The sequence below is a fragment of the Anomalospiza imberbis genome, chromosome 8, assembly GCF_031753505.1.
Source record: "Anomalospiza imberbis isolate Cuckoo-Finch-1a 21T00152 chromosome 8, ASM3175350v1, whole genome shotgun sequence".
NCBI classification, from domain to species: domain Eukaryota; kingdom Metazoa; phylum Chordata; class Aves; order Passeriformes; family Viduidae; genus Anomalospiza; species Anomalospiza imberbis.
The window spans coordinates 6,501,716-6,515,684 of record NC_089688.1 but is presented as its reverse complement, the minus strand read 5'-3'; the positions used below and the strand labels follow the sequence as shown (position 1 = coordinate 6,515,684).

The following is a 13,969-nucleotide window of genomic DNA, read 5'->3' as shown; positions in this document are numbered from 1 at the left end:
AGAGCCATGCAAGAAAAGAAATTGTGCAGCATGACATTGCAGAAGCTGGTCCCTGGGGGAAAAGGGCTCTCCTCTCATTATCCACACAAAACAAATAACCCTTGTTGCTGCTGAACAGCTCTTTGTAATAATTCAGGCTCGCTTTCACTTCAGATTAATCTTTACTTGTACAAATATGAAAAAACAGTAACTATAATGTACAGGAACACTTAAAAATCCATAAATGAGCATCACAGGAGTCAAAGAACCTTGTGAATGATGGCAGAGAATTATAATAGAAATGTAAGTGTATTCCTTGAATCCAGAAGTCCAGTAGTTACAACTCTGATCTCTCCAAGAAGCTGGGATGAGGAGGATAAGGTTTATTTAAAAATCACCCTTCATGATACTGTGTTATTTAACTGGCAGCAATCAAAACTCACAACAAGTAATACTGATGCTTTACATGCAGAAACCTCAGTGCTGGGACTCCAGACTCTCCACAGACTCTGAAAAGATTCCAACACTCCTTTTAGGAAATACCTGAAAGGATACAGTACCTTAGCCAAAATTTGAGATAGGAAAAGATCATTACACCACGCCTTACAATCCTACTGCCAACTTACTGTCCTATTAAGGGATGATAACCTCCAGTTTCAACAGGTTTGCAGGGTTAAAGAAAACTTCAGACTGTATGTTACTTTGCTGTACAAAATATTTACTCAAATACTCTTCAGTGGTCACAAATTATCTATGGACAATCATCTATTATTTATGGACATAAACCTCTCTTAGGAATTTTTTCCAGAGCCTGCCCTAAACTCCCACAAGGAGTCTCAGCCATTGTACTGGCCTAAGTATCTGCTGGAAGGACAGATGCTTTTTTTGCAGAAAAAAGAAAAGTTCACATAAGGACAACACGCATCACCTAAGCTCTTGGATGTGCCAGTGGAAGTTCAGGGTCTGCTGAAGAAGTGTATGACAGCAACAGCACAGCAACCTCTGGCTCCCAGATAACTTAAAGAAACTGACTGGAGAGGTAAAAAAGGGGCTGAAAAGCTCTTTCCTTCTCCCCAGGTCGGGATCCTTATCTTGCTCCACCTCTCCAAGGGCTTTCCATCATCTCATTTCTGTAGGGAGAGCTGCTAAGCTTCGCCTGCATCTTCTCAGTCATAACAAACAAGATTCATGCATGGAATATTTGGAAATATCAACTCATCTGGTTTCCAAAGAGCATTTTACCATCACATTTAGTAGCATTTTCCATGGCAAATAAACATCACAGTGTTGTCTGGAGCACGTGAGAGTATAATTTGCTGCTTTCTAGCCACAGCTGTTAAAAACTTGTAATCCACAGGTTCAAGTAATCTATATGATGGCATAAGTAAGAACACTGGCATTGGTTTCCACACACCAACATAGACTGAGTTTGAAAAACCAAAACATTTATAAACCTTTAGGGCTGCCCAATCTTGCCTTATTAATTCAAACTCGAATGCTCATTTCCCACCACTATTATAACCAGCTTCCTTCTCTAATGACTTTTAGGATCACAAGTAGGTATTTGGTCAATTTTCAGTTTCATATGTAACCTCCTCAAAACAAACACTGCTTTTCTAAAACTTTAAGTGTGAGAAATTAGCGTGATGTTTTTCAAGCTCAAAAAAGGTGAATTATTACAGCCATGAAAGCACCTTAGAAAAAAGAAACCTCTCTACATTTATCAACAACTAAAAGTGACATAGAGCATTAAAGGATACCTACTGATACCATTTTTACTATAACAACTATGAACTAAGTTCTTATATTTGTTTCCCTATTTTTCTCATTTCTGTTCACTGTTTTGAACTTCATTGTCATTATTCTGGAAGTTCTCAAAAGAAGCAAACCCTCAACAATAAACTTGACTATGAAAAAAAACAAAAGAGGTGTCAAAAATTTCTTTTAAATGTTTGGTTAAATATATATTTCTATTCTAAGCAGGAGAAACAACAGCAAGAAAAGACTGAAAGCTCTGACATTGTGACATTGAACTTGAAACTATTTTCTTTAGCATTAGTTTTCACTTACCTCACTAGTTAAGCCCTGACAATGTAGTGGATCATTACCAGAAGAAAAATACTCCTGCTTTCTTGATATTTTGCAGTGCCACATGAACTAATATTCCTGTTTAAGAGACCTTTACAACTCTGTTTTTTTCCTCAGGACACAATCTTACACATTATCCACATGCCATCTCCATATTGTTTATACAGCCACACTTACAGGATCTCCTTGCTGCAAGAAGGACCTCAAGTGCCTTCAACACCAAAAGCTGTGTTCTGATAACAGGAGGCAGTACCAGGAACAGCTTCCCATAAGCTGCACCAGTAAGGTTCATATTTCACTATCTGCCTGTGGCCTTGTGCTTCAGAGCAACTTCACACATTATATTTATACAATAATATTTATATTTATTATATTTATACAATTTTGTTACCAGAAAGGCAGTCTAACTTACACTGATAGTCCCAATGACCGTTAGCCAGAAATGTCACACTTAAGATGCCCATTTTCAAAATCTTTATCAAATCACTTACTGATTTTGTGAAGTTCACCTGATTCTAAAACTCCAGGGGAGGTCATAAATGCTTCAGGGCTACATCATTATTATTAATACATGTAGAGAAAAGTGAAAGTTTTTAGCATATGCTGTGTATCCAACACCTTTAAAGCACTGAAACAGTTCCAATTTACATAACTACTTCATTTCAAGCTGCAAGAATTTGCTAGCAAAAACTGTTTCAAGTTGTCAGTATTTTTAACAAATTCAAAATGGAATGCATTGATCACTTTTTGTAACAGCTTATCAGACGGTTGATTGATTGTAATCAGGCTGAACACAGACAGTGGAATTTCTCTAGAAGTACAAGCCCATCTTTCTTTGTCCAAGTACCCAGTTACATTATATGCATAAAGGAGAGTTGCCATGATATTCTTCTAGTCTCATACACAGATCCATTGTGTCTCTGACACTGCTGCTTCTAGTTACTTCAGGCCCTTCTGCAGCTTCACCTTCTTGCCCCCCCCCCCGATAGATCACTTCTTGGTCACAAACTACCATTGCAGAGCAGTTACTGCTTGAATTTAATCCTCACAGGCTTCAAAGCTTTGGGTTCATCCCCTTTTAAACCTCTCAGGGACAATATTTATTCAATTTCTCATACTTTTTGGATTAGCAGCAATCTCATTCCTCAGCTTTGTCTCAAGGGATAATAGGAAGGAATTAAATCCTTTCACGATTCTGACCTGACTAAAAAAAACAATTGCAATAGAAGTTACACAGGTTATCTCTCTGTTTTTGAAAGAAGAGTCTCCCACTCCAAGGAAGCCAAGCAGCTCTGCTGCTGGCAGGATGTGAGAATTCAGGGTAGTTTCTATTCATAAGAAGTACAAAGTCATCTGCTTGTCTAAAGAAGACTGCCCCAAAGCAACTGGCACCCCTGAATCTTCAGGCAAACTTCACCAGTTCTCTTTCCTCCTCCTGGGTGATCTCTTTTATGTTGCTAAAGACAAGATTTGTTACAGTGCAGGGCTCTCCCTGTCCTTGGGGATTGTTTCTGTGAGCAGCCACTGTTTGGAGTGAGGTTCCACTTATTACCTCTCCTCCAACAGGTGCTCCAGATGGAGCAAAGTGATCACATAATGGAAGTTTGGAGGCCAGCCCAGAAGCTTTGCCATCTTCTGCTGGGGCATCACTCTGTCCTGTTACTTCAGAAGCCAGGAAAGTATGTTGGAATATAAATCTCCTGCCCAGCACTTTGCATATGAAATTGCTGCATTAGGAAATAAAAAAGCTTACTTGTAATTAGAGGAGAAAAATTCAAAATGGTAATCTGTTTGAAAGAAAGGCACAAAGTGCTAACAACTGCTACTGGGTTGGGGTTCTATCCCTACTGGAAAAAAAAAAAAATACAGGAATACAGAAAGTAACAACCAATTAAAAACAGTTAATTTCAAAAGGCCAAATAAGTTAAAAAAACCCCAAACCATAGGTCACTGATACTAGGAAAAAATAAATGGTAGGATTCTGCTGATTGCTGATGTCATTGATGTTATTAAGTACCACATTTCTGTGGTACTTAATTACCAAGGGGCTTTGCAATTTTTGATCCTATTTAATATATGATTGTCTGATTGCATGGAGTAAGACAAACCAGATCTAACTGAAACTTAAAAGAACAGCCTGTCTTCCTGAGAACCATTAATTTATGATTTATGTATTTATGAAAATGTTCTGAAAGGAATAGTGTACAATAAGTTCCCAGCTAAAGCAATATTCAACTGTCAGAAATAGCTGTGCTAGCTCACTGGTTTATACTCCTGAACACTAAAAAAAAAAAAAACTTCCTTCCTTCCTCCCCATGGTTAGGAGTTTTCATATTTGCACAGCAGACAAAACTTAAATTGGAACTCACAGTTATGATAATGCTTTTAAACACTCACAGTTGGGGAACATTTCCCTGCTTTACCATCTAGCAAATTGCATCTAATTACTCCACCTGTCCCAATTCTCACATATGATTTACATACAATTTTGTAACATTTTTAAGTAAATTGTCCTTTTTACATCATGTGAGGCTCCGATATTTAAAACTAAACCCCTAACATTGCCCCTACTCTACCTGCAAATCAGTACATATCTGTCTTCTGATTGCAGTGTTTGTGTAGAACTTTGCACTTTATAAAATCTTCGTTGTAGCTTTTAAGTACAGGAATATGCAAATACCCTCTGTGTTAATAACAGCCTCCTCTGGGACTTTAATAACCATAAGCACAAAATAAAAGGCAAAACCCATTCATTTGCTATGCAGTTGCATTATATTTTTATCTTATAAAGGAGCTCAGAAGACCTCAGATGCACATCAGGGCTAAGTATGAACCCAGCTAAAAAGGCAATATAAAGTGCACACTGCCAGAAGCAGTTTTACCATCAGCTGGAGTACCAGTGCTGACAATGAACATTACTTCTTTCCACTGGTTGACAATAAAACTTAATTCATTTTGGAGGAGGGACTATCTATTGCCCAGGCACAGATCATTGCTATAAGACATTCTATGGCAAAAGCGTAAAAGACAAATACTATGCTTTTAAAGTCATCATATTTTCCTGAAAATTATTTTGGTGGGGGCTTTTTTATGCCACAGATTCCTGAACAGAGACCCCAAAAGGCTCCTCAGTTACTCTTACAACTGCTACATTCAAGGTTAAAAAATAAAAAAAAAAAAAAAAACAAAAAAAAAAAACTACAAAACAACTTTTGCATTTCCCAAATTCCAGGACCTGGCAGTGCATATACCTGGATCAGCAAACACTATATAAAGGTTAACAGTGCTCAATCATTCTTCAGGGTTTCTGCAAGGCTCATTTAATCTCCATGGCCTTGGACATACCATGCTGTGCACCACTACCCAAGAACTACCTCATGCCACCATATTCCAACTCTCTGCCTTGCAGTTTGGGTTGGTTTTTTCCAGTCTTTACTTCTGGCTATTCCTATTAATTCAATTTAGCTTTAAACAGAGGGGCCTACAGATGCCAACTCTAATTTCCAAGCCCTTATATCACAGCCTTGACCAGACATATAACTGGCACAAAAGACTGAAGTGGTGAACTACATTTCTAAAATGCTGCCATCTGATTCTCATCCCACACAAATATGTAATTTTAAGTAATGAAAAAAAAGCTTTCATCTCAAACATCAGCTTGTTCAAAGCTCTTGAAATAAGTAAAATGTTGGAATTTGCATTGAGTCATGACAAGATAGAGGTGTAAAAGAGATAACCTTCTGAACAACAATAAAATGAACATCCTTACTGTCAGGTAAAGAGAAAGCAATTACATTTTTACAGACTGTCAGTTTAAAAATATACAGTTTAAAGAACTAAAATGGTTTTATCTCCTTTAAAAATTTTGTGAGATCTTCATATTTTTTAAAGTTTGCCTTATTTATAAAATGTTTTATATTCCATTTTACTTTAGCCTCACAAGAAAATTGAAACTAATTTGTTAACATAAACTTCTGTCAGTGAAATGTAAAGGGAAATGTATTTCTCTCAGCTATTAAGACCTACAGTAACTCACATACTGGAGTAATTTCTACTCTAAGCCCTCAAGGGAACAAGAATAGGAACCGAATATTACAGCAGAACTCGGGACAAACACAGCCCTCGTGCATGGTGACAGTGTGGGCACAAGGCTTGGGAAGAAATACTGACCAGTGATGGCCATTTAACTTGGAGATTGCACTATTAATAGTTACCAGTCAGTTATCCCCCCAGTCAGTGCTACAAGGGGACAAGCAGAAAGCAAAAGAAGAGAAATGATTGCTAAGCAGGAACATTTCTGGCTGTGCGCTGGAAAATCCTTCCTTTCCTCCTGCAGCACAGGCAATGCAAGGTTCAGTTTCAGGTTGAGTGTGAGCACAACACAACAGGGAAGCAGCAGCACAATTTCACTGCACAGCTCTGCAGCAGGTGCAAGGCCAACAGCCAGACTCAGCTTCCTTAATTCAAAAGCTTTGTTGCACAGAATCCAACAATTATACAATCAACCTTGGCAAACAAACAAACAAAACCAACCAACCAACCCAAACCCATCCAAAAAAACAAAACAAATTTAAAAAAGGCTTTCCTCTTTCTTCCTTCCTTTCTCATGGGAAGTGGATTTCCAGAGCATTCAAAGGGGCTTCCAGTCCCCAAGAAGATTAAAAACAAGAGCCATGCTTCTTCCATTACAAGCATTAAGCTCAGCAGAAGGTATCTGAGATTGTCCCAGTTAGAACATGGAAAAGTGATTAAAGGCAAATAGTGCCAGCTTCAGCCACTTACTCCTTCCAATTCGTTTCCAGTTCACACTGTAATAGTCCTGCCTTATTTAAATGTATGACACTTTTAAAGTTCTAACAGGGTTGCCAAGAGGCGTTTGTACCAGTTCATGTCACAGTGTCAGTGTGAGAGCTGAGTGCAGCTGCTTGGAAGGTTTGGAAGTGATCAAGAATGGCTTTTTTTTCTACTGAGATGGTGGCAGCTGCAGGACTAGTCTTCATCCTTCTCAGCTGAATCAGAGTCAATTGGATTACCACATACAACGTTTGTAACGGCAACATTCAGAGTACTTCTAAACTTTCACACTTAAAACACAAAATAAAAACACAGCATGGAAAACTGAGTGACAGACTTGCCCACTGAAGCTTGTTGCCCTGCTTGATACTTTAAACATGTCACTAGGTCCAGCAAATCTGAAGCGTAAGTAGGAGACAGTTCTGCCAAATGCTTTTATTGAAGAAGAGAAATGCATCAATACAAGAAAAGGCATTTACTCTATTAAACAATTTCCACACCTAGGGAGAACAATAGCAAAGCTGAGATATGCAATCAGCATAAGCACCTGAGCAGATGATGCCACAAGTCTTGTGAACATCTGACTCTCACAGCCCCATTGCTCACATTTGCTTCTGTAGATGACAGTGACAATCAGGACAATTTGTGTGACAACTTCCGTCCACTTGCAGTATAAAACCAGAGAAATATACCTCGAAGGACACCTCATTCTCTGTGCAGTAAATCATCCTCTGTCTTGCCTTTTAATTTGCCAAGGAATACAACTAAGATAAACACTACCCAGGCAGAAGGGAAAAAAAAAAAAAACCCAAACAGATGAGGGAAAAGAAAATGAGAGTGGTAGCAAACACATTCCTGTCCAAAACATGCTGGAATCTGCTAGTTTTGTTGACCTTATTCAAACCTGACATAAGAGAAAAGTGCTGTCTATCAGAACATTACTGGACTAAACCCAAGGGAATAAGGAAGAAGTCGCACATTTGCCAACTACAAGTTTCTCACACATTTTCCAGGTGGTATTTTAGAGGGAAAAGGAATAATTATTCAAATGCCAACACTCAGGCAAAAGAGTATAACATACCTTTATTTCTCTTCAAAGGGATGAATAGTTGCACATTCATCTGATATGTGAACACCAAGATAAAACACCAACTGACATGGCTGAACACCAAGATAAAACTGTATGACTGCTATTTTCTAAGCATGGACATGGAACAAAATTGCTTTCAGCCACAGGTGAGCACAGCTCAAATGACCGACAGAGGATTTTTGTTCAAGAATAAGCAAACTCTGTGGCAAGTGGTCTTTAGTCAGAATGTTCCTGTTACATCAAAGGTGTGTAAAACAGCTCTCCTAAACAATAGTGTCTTCCATGTGGTTCATGTGAAGAGCTGCTGCTTATTTATTCACATAAACCAAGCAATATCTATGATGTGGAACACAACAGCAACACAGATTAATGAGAAGAGGCTCCAAAACAGTAACGACAAAAAAAAATATAAGACTGTAGATAAAGACATTCTCCACAAGTACTTGAAAAGATCAGGCAGCATCAAACATTTTACTGTGTAGCACTTACAGTTTTCCTGTGGTAAGCTCAGCATTATAACAGTACATTGAGGATAAAACCAAAACAAGCACTGTTTGTTTAAACATTGAAAACCCAGGGAATGAATAAAAGTGGGATTTTTAAGGTTTACCTTTCTAGGGTTTCCTGGAGGGTAGAATTTGTGGTATATCTAAAAATAAAGACATTAGATTGAAGAGAGTTAAGACTGGTAGACAGAACAATCTCTGTAGTAGTACAAAAGCACAGTGCTTAAATGCAAAAATAACATTAGTAAGGTCTAGTGTGGAGCAATCCAAAGGCCATGAGCACTCTGCAGCAAAGATCCCAGGAACTCACTACACCTTACAGAAAATACAGTGCGGAGCATCAGCATCTGAAGTATGAAGGCACAAATATACCACACAGCTGACTAATGTCCCCGTAAGTGCTTCACATCCCATTGAATGATGATGTCTCATTGTGTCATGAGGTTATTTCATAAACCAGGGTCCTACATGAAGAAAAAAAATTAAATCTGCTTGTCCTGTAAGTAAGTTCATCCAGTTTTTCTGAGGAGAAACACACAGTGTCAAAGGGCAAAAGATTATTTTCTCTTTTCCTTTTTGAGGGACTTTTAAAGGGTGGGAAATACTGAGATGCTAGGCAGAAAGAAATGTCTGCACAGCACCAAAGAGAGCCTGACATCCCTGCAGCTCTGCCAAAACCTACAGAGAGGCAAAGAAACCACAAGATCAAGTCTATAGAGAAAAAAACACAGAAGGGGAAAAAAAAATCCCACAACAGTATAGAGACAGCAGCACACTCTCCTTTTAAGCATCCCTGTGCTTTGCATTTGAGCACCCACAGTGCTTGACCAAATGCTTTCCAACAAGGAGAGCAGTCAGAGATACGACTGCATAAACAGTTTCTTGGCAGGGCTTGGGAAAGAGGCCAAGCAGATATCATGGAGTTAGGACACAAGTCCCCAGAACCATTCTTGGATCTCTACAGAGTTAGGACTATCCAACTGCTCAGTTCCTCAGGTGAAAAAGCAGGAAGTTGAACTTGCCAATCTAATGAAGCACTGGCTTTTTATGGAAGTCCATCTGTTCCAACTCTCCAGCTCAAAATACAAGGAAATGTAAGAATCGAAAAAGAATGCCAACACGATTCCAGAAAAGAACCCTATTCTACTTGCTCTCCTAAATCTATTTGAAATATACAATTATTTGATCAGCCCAGCTGCTAAGATAAAAGGCAAAGGCTTTTTTTTGTTGTTTTTTTTTTTATTTTTTATTTTAATTTCAGGAGTTGTCTGGAGTTTGTGGTTTGGTTTTTGGTTGTGTTGGGTTTTTTTTTAATAGTATTTATGCATTCCCACAGTATAGCTGCTCACTGTGAGGTGTTTAATTTCCATATCCACTACAAAACACTTAGCCAAGCTTTAAATTGCAGACACATCTCCGCTTTCATTGTGAAAAAAGTGTGTAATGTGGTAAAATTTAGTTGGAATAAAAACATGCTCTACTGTCACTGATTGGCCAGACTGAATATCATCTGATCAAAAAATCCCAAATTTATTATAGAAACAGTCCCACTGAGAGAACACTGCCTAGAACTGCTCTTTTTCTACTACTCTTCTACAAGTTATTTAAAACTCCTTTAAGAAACTAAGCTCAACACTTCCTTTGGTTTTTGTTACAGTAGGAACATAGCAATTATCTTGAAATGGTGGAAATTCAGAATGTACTTACTTTTAGCACTATCTATCTAAAGATCAGCTAATTCTCTGTATTCATGTGAAAATGCAAGTAGCTCAGGGTATTCCCTTTCCCAAATAAATGTCTTATGTACAATAACCCCAGTAATGAAAAATAAAATATTTTCACATCATGTCCTGAGTGTTTATCCCAAGATTCAATTTGAATACGAAACTCTTTACTAATAATCAACCAAAAAAAAAAATAGAAGTCAAATAGCATTGTTGAACAACTCATTACAATTTTCCCACTACAAAGACCAACAAGAAACCCTTTCAGCAATTATTTGGCTATAATTCTAAACAAACAATAGGTTCTGCCTCTATAAATACTGGCCTGGCTTTAATTTATTAGTTATGCAAAATATTACACAGCTCACTCAACAATCCATCCTTAATGTACCTGAAGAGGTCTTTAGAATCCCTAGTGAATAATGCATGTTTCCATTTTGCCATTCTCCTACAGCATAAAAGAAGCACCATTAATTCAGCTCTAACTTTGAGATCTGAACACCACCAAAGACCAGCCAAAAAGCTGAAGGAGAAATTGCTTTAAAACTCCAATCTATTTCCCAAATGGAAGAACTAAATAGTCCTAAATAGATTTGAAATAAACCAGCATCTGAAGAGACTGGCCATATGCTAAACTGTCACTCTCCCATAGTGAGTGATGAATTAAGCTGGTTGTGTAGCTGGCTGCTTACTACAATACTGTTCATGTCACTCACATATGCTGCTTTGGCAGTTATTACAGCTTTTTGTAAACCAAGCTGCACATTAGATTTGAGAACAAATTACAGCTCGGGACAGCTAAAAGCACTGGACTTCTGACTGATTTCCAAAGAACTGGAAGAAACACTACAAAAGACTGGAAAGGTATAAAGAGAAATTGCAGTACCTTTGAAACCTGCATGATTAAAAGCATGAGAAAACTCCAGCCAGCTAGACCTGAGTCCAGTATTCAGTGTTTGCTGGGATCTGTGCAATCTGTGCAGTTTTCTGTCAGCTGGGAAACTGTAAAGTCTGTGGTAAAGAAAATGCACAGAGGGAGGAGAACATTCATCCACAGCACCTGGGGAATATATACCAGGATTTTAACTAGCTGGTTAAGACGTACAGAGGTAAAAGAATCCTTATGTCAGAGACCTAATAGCCAAGAGGCTGCACAGCAAAATATGCAAAAAAGCAGTGAAATGCTTCTAGTAGGTATGTCTGAATCCCTAGACAAGATTCTGGTTACTCAAGAGCTGCAGCAGCAAAACCAAGCAAATCAATCCTTGGAGCATTGGTATCAGAGGAGCAAACCATCACAGTGTGCCTGTAGCCAAAAGGAACAAGAACTCGGGTCTTTACTCTGTTTCTTTCATTTCATAGGAATGTCAGTCCCCATATTACCCAGAAGTTACATTAGGGAAAAAAAAGTGTTATTTTGACAGCTTTATAATCCAGGTTCCCAGCATTATCATGTTATCTATAAAAACTCTTCTGATAAATTAGAAGCTGAGGGATTTGGGTTGCTGATTTGTGGTGAGGGGAGAAGTGGAATACACCTTTACTTTCTGTAAACACAAAAGTACTTTTAAAATACAAGGAATCCTCTGAATTATGACATTTTTCATAAGCTGGACTCATCTTGCTCTTGATTGATTTTCTCTTCATTTACTTTTAGGCTACACTGAAGCTTCCGTAAATGACAGAACTGCAACACTCTGTTCTTCCCACAGCTGCCTGTGTGCTTTGTCTAATAGACAAGCAGAGTTTGACAGAGCACAGATGTTGAGATCCTGGCCTCCATGGAGGCACAGGGCAGCAGACAGTGCAGGCAAGGCACCCAGTACAAGTCCATGCCCATGGTTACCCTGTGGAGTGGTGCTGTAATAGCCAGGCCTAAAGACAATGTTAAATGCAGAGATGCACACAGCTGTGAATGGTGCTTTGTGAAATACTGGTTTGAGGTTTAAACTCAGGAACAGGCACCTCTAAGCCTGACCTAACACCTTCACTGATGTCTGTTATACTACTTTGTCAGGTAGTGGAGATAGCATTATTGAGGAAAGAAATTTAATTGCTTTCCATCTGTAATAAACTTGGCTCCAGGTTAAGCATCTCAGACAAGGTCTACCCTGTTATTTGCCCCATGATCAGAAGGAATTTGAAATATCCAATGTTTCCATTACCTGGAACAGCCACTACATGCCAGACAGTACTAGTTACACTAAAATACCCACTGGCACACATAGAAGTTTCACCAATCCAATAATGAGAAGACCAATTTGATAACAGTAAGGCTTCACCTTTTTAAGAAGCAGACTAGAAAAATATCCATCTATTTCAACAGCAGTATTTAACTGTACCATTGGTAGAACTCTGGAATTTTTATGTTAGGGTAAAAGTTTTAGACAATCAGTTACTGCTTTTATATTCCAACAATAATAAAAGTGTTACTGATTTTACATTCCAACAATAATAAAAGTGTAACATTTCTGGGAGAGGTTTTAAGCCTTTTTTTCCCTAGGGCCTTTTCTGTCATATACTCCCTTCTCACACCACTCAGTCTTTGTTCTGAAATCACATGGGGGCTCAGGTTAGTCCCATTACTCACTAACACAAGTAGCCAGAGAAAACAGACATAGATATTTTAGCACATCTTCCTGAAAATCTCTGCACATTCTACAGAAGACTACTACTTCCCCTCTAGGTTAGCAGCAGCTAACATTCAGCTGATGTATGAATTCTGAAGAGATCTTTCTCTTCGGAACTGGTACATTTAAATGTTGAAATGATGTATCTGGTCCCATTTCAACACAGGTTTTCGTAGCGTTTTAGTGTCTTGCTCTTTAGTAGCTGGAAGCCAGCAAAGGGGATATGAGTGTTATTACTGGTAGCTAATGGATATTCTTCTTGAGTTCAACTGCTGAACTACATTTTGAATAAAGGGCTCAATTCCCAGAGGGAGCAATCTCCTTTCATGATTGCCCAAAGCTTAGACTAAAGGAGAATTCTCTGCAACTATTAAGTAGGGGCAATGTTCATATTTCTATTTCTAGGTTCCCACACAGATTGCATTGCACAATAGTAAGTGAATGCAGGTCACAACCAATACCATAAGTTCTATAGCTGGACATTTTCATGTGACAGTCCTTTGTTATTCCCATTTTAAAATGTTTTTTTTATACCGATCATCCTTCTGGATAAAAACAGATTTAAAGAGCATGCAGTAACAACAAAAACCTCTACTTTTTGAGCTGTCCCACCCAAGATGTATAAAAACAGATTTAAAGAGCATGCAGTAACAACAAAAACCTCTACTTTTTGAGCTGTCCCACCCAAGATGTACCACTAGCTCCCAGCCATGTGCTCATAGTTTATGTCCACCTTGGTCAGCTGCCCCACACAGTGCTGCATTCACATTGCTCTGAGCCACCACAGCATATGCTACAGACAAAGTTTCAGGTCTCAGGGTTCCCTCAGCAACAAAAGCCACCCTCGCCTGATTATACTCTTTATTGATGTAGAGACACCCCCACAATGCAGCTTATGCCTGCTTTAAAGCAACACTCCTGCAAGATTACTGCTGCTTCCAGTTTATCTCTGCATCCACGCCTGCCATAAGGGTTAAAACCCATTCCTGGAAGGCACATCCTGCAGCTCCACTGGCTGGAACGGGAGAGGCCAACCCTACCAAGGCTGCCCTTGGCACAGGGAGTCCTGGACACCAGCTACAAAGCATTGCTCCTCTGCCACATGTCTGTAGCTACTGCCACAACTGCAAAATGAGAGTATTCTCACTCAACCACCAC

The 13,969-nt window shown here is 38.7% G+C and overlaps 1 protein-coding gene across 2 annotated transcripts in view; it reads right to left on the bottom strand.

Moving 5' to 3' along the window:
- Positions 1 to 13,969, bottom strand: part of ANK3 (ankyrin 3) — a 341,257-nt gene that overhangs the window by 294,985 nt on the left and 32,303 nt on the right. Inside the window, exon 2 of one of the 2 annotated variants that reach the window (XM_068197112.1) lies at positions 8,562 to 8,600. The exons of the other annotated variant lie outside the window; for it this stretch is intronic. Within the exon in view, the coding sequence (XP_068053213.1) occupies positions 8,562 to 8,600 (39 nt within the window). The remainder of the gene's footprint in view (positions 1 to 8,561; positions 8,601 to 13,969) is intronic. 2 annotated transcript variants of the gene reach the window in all.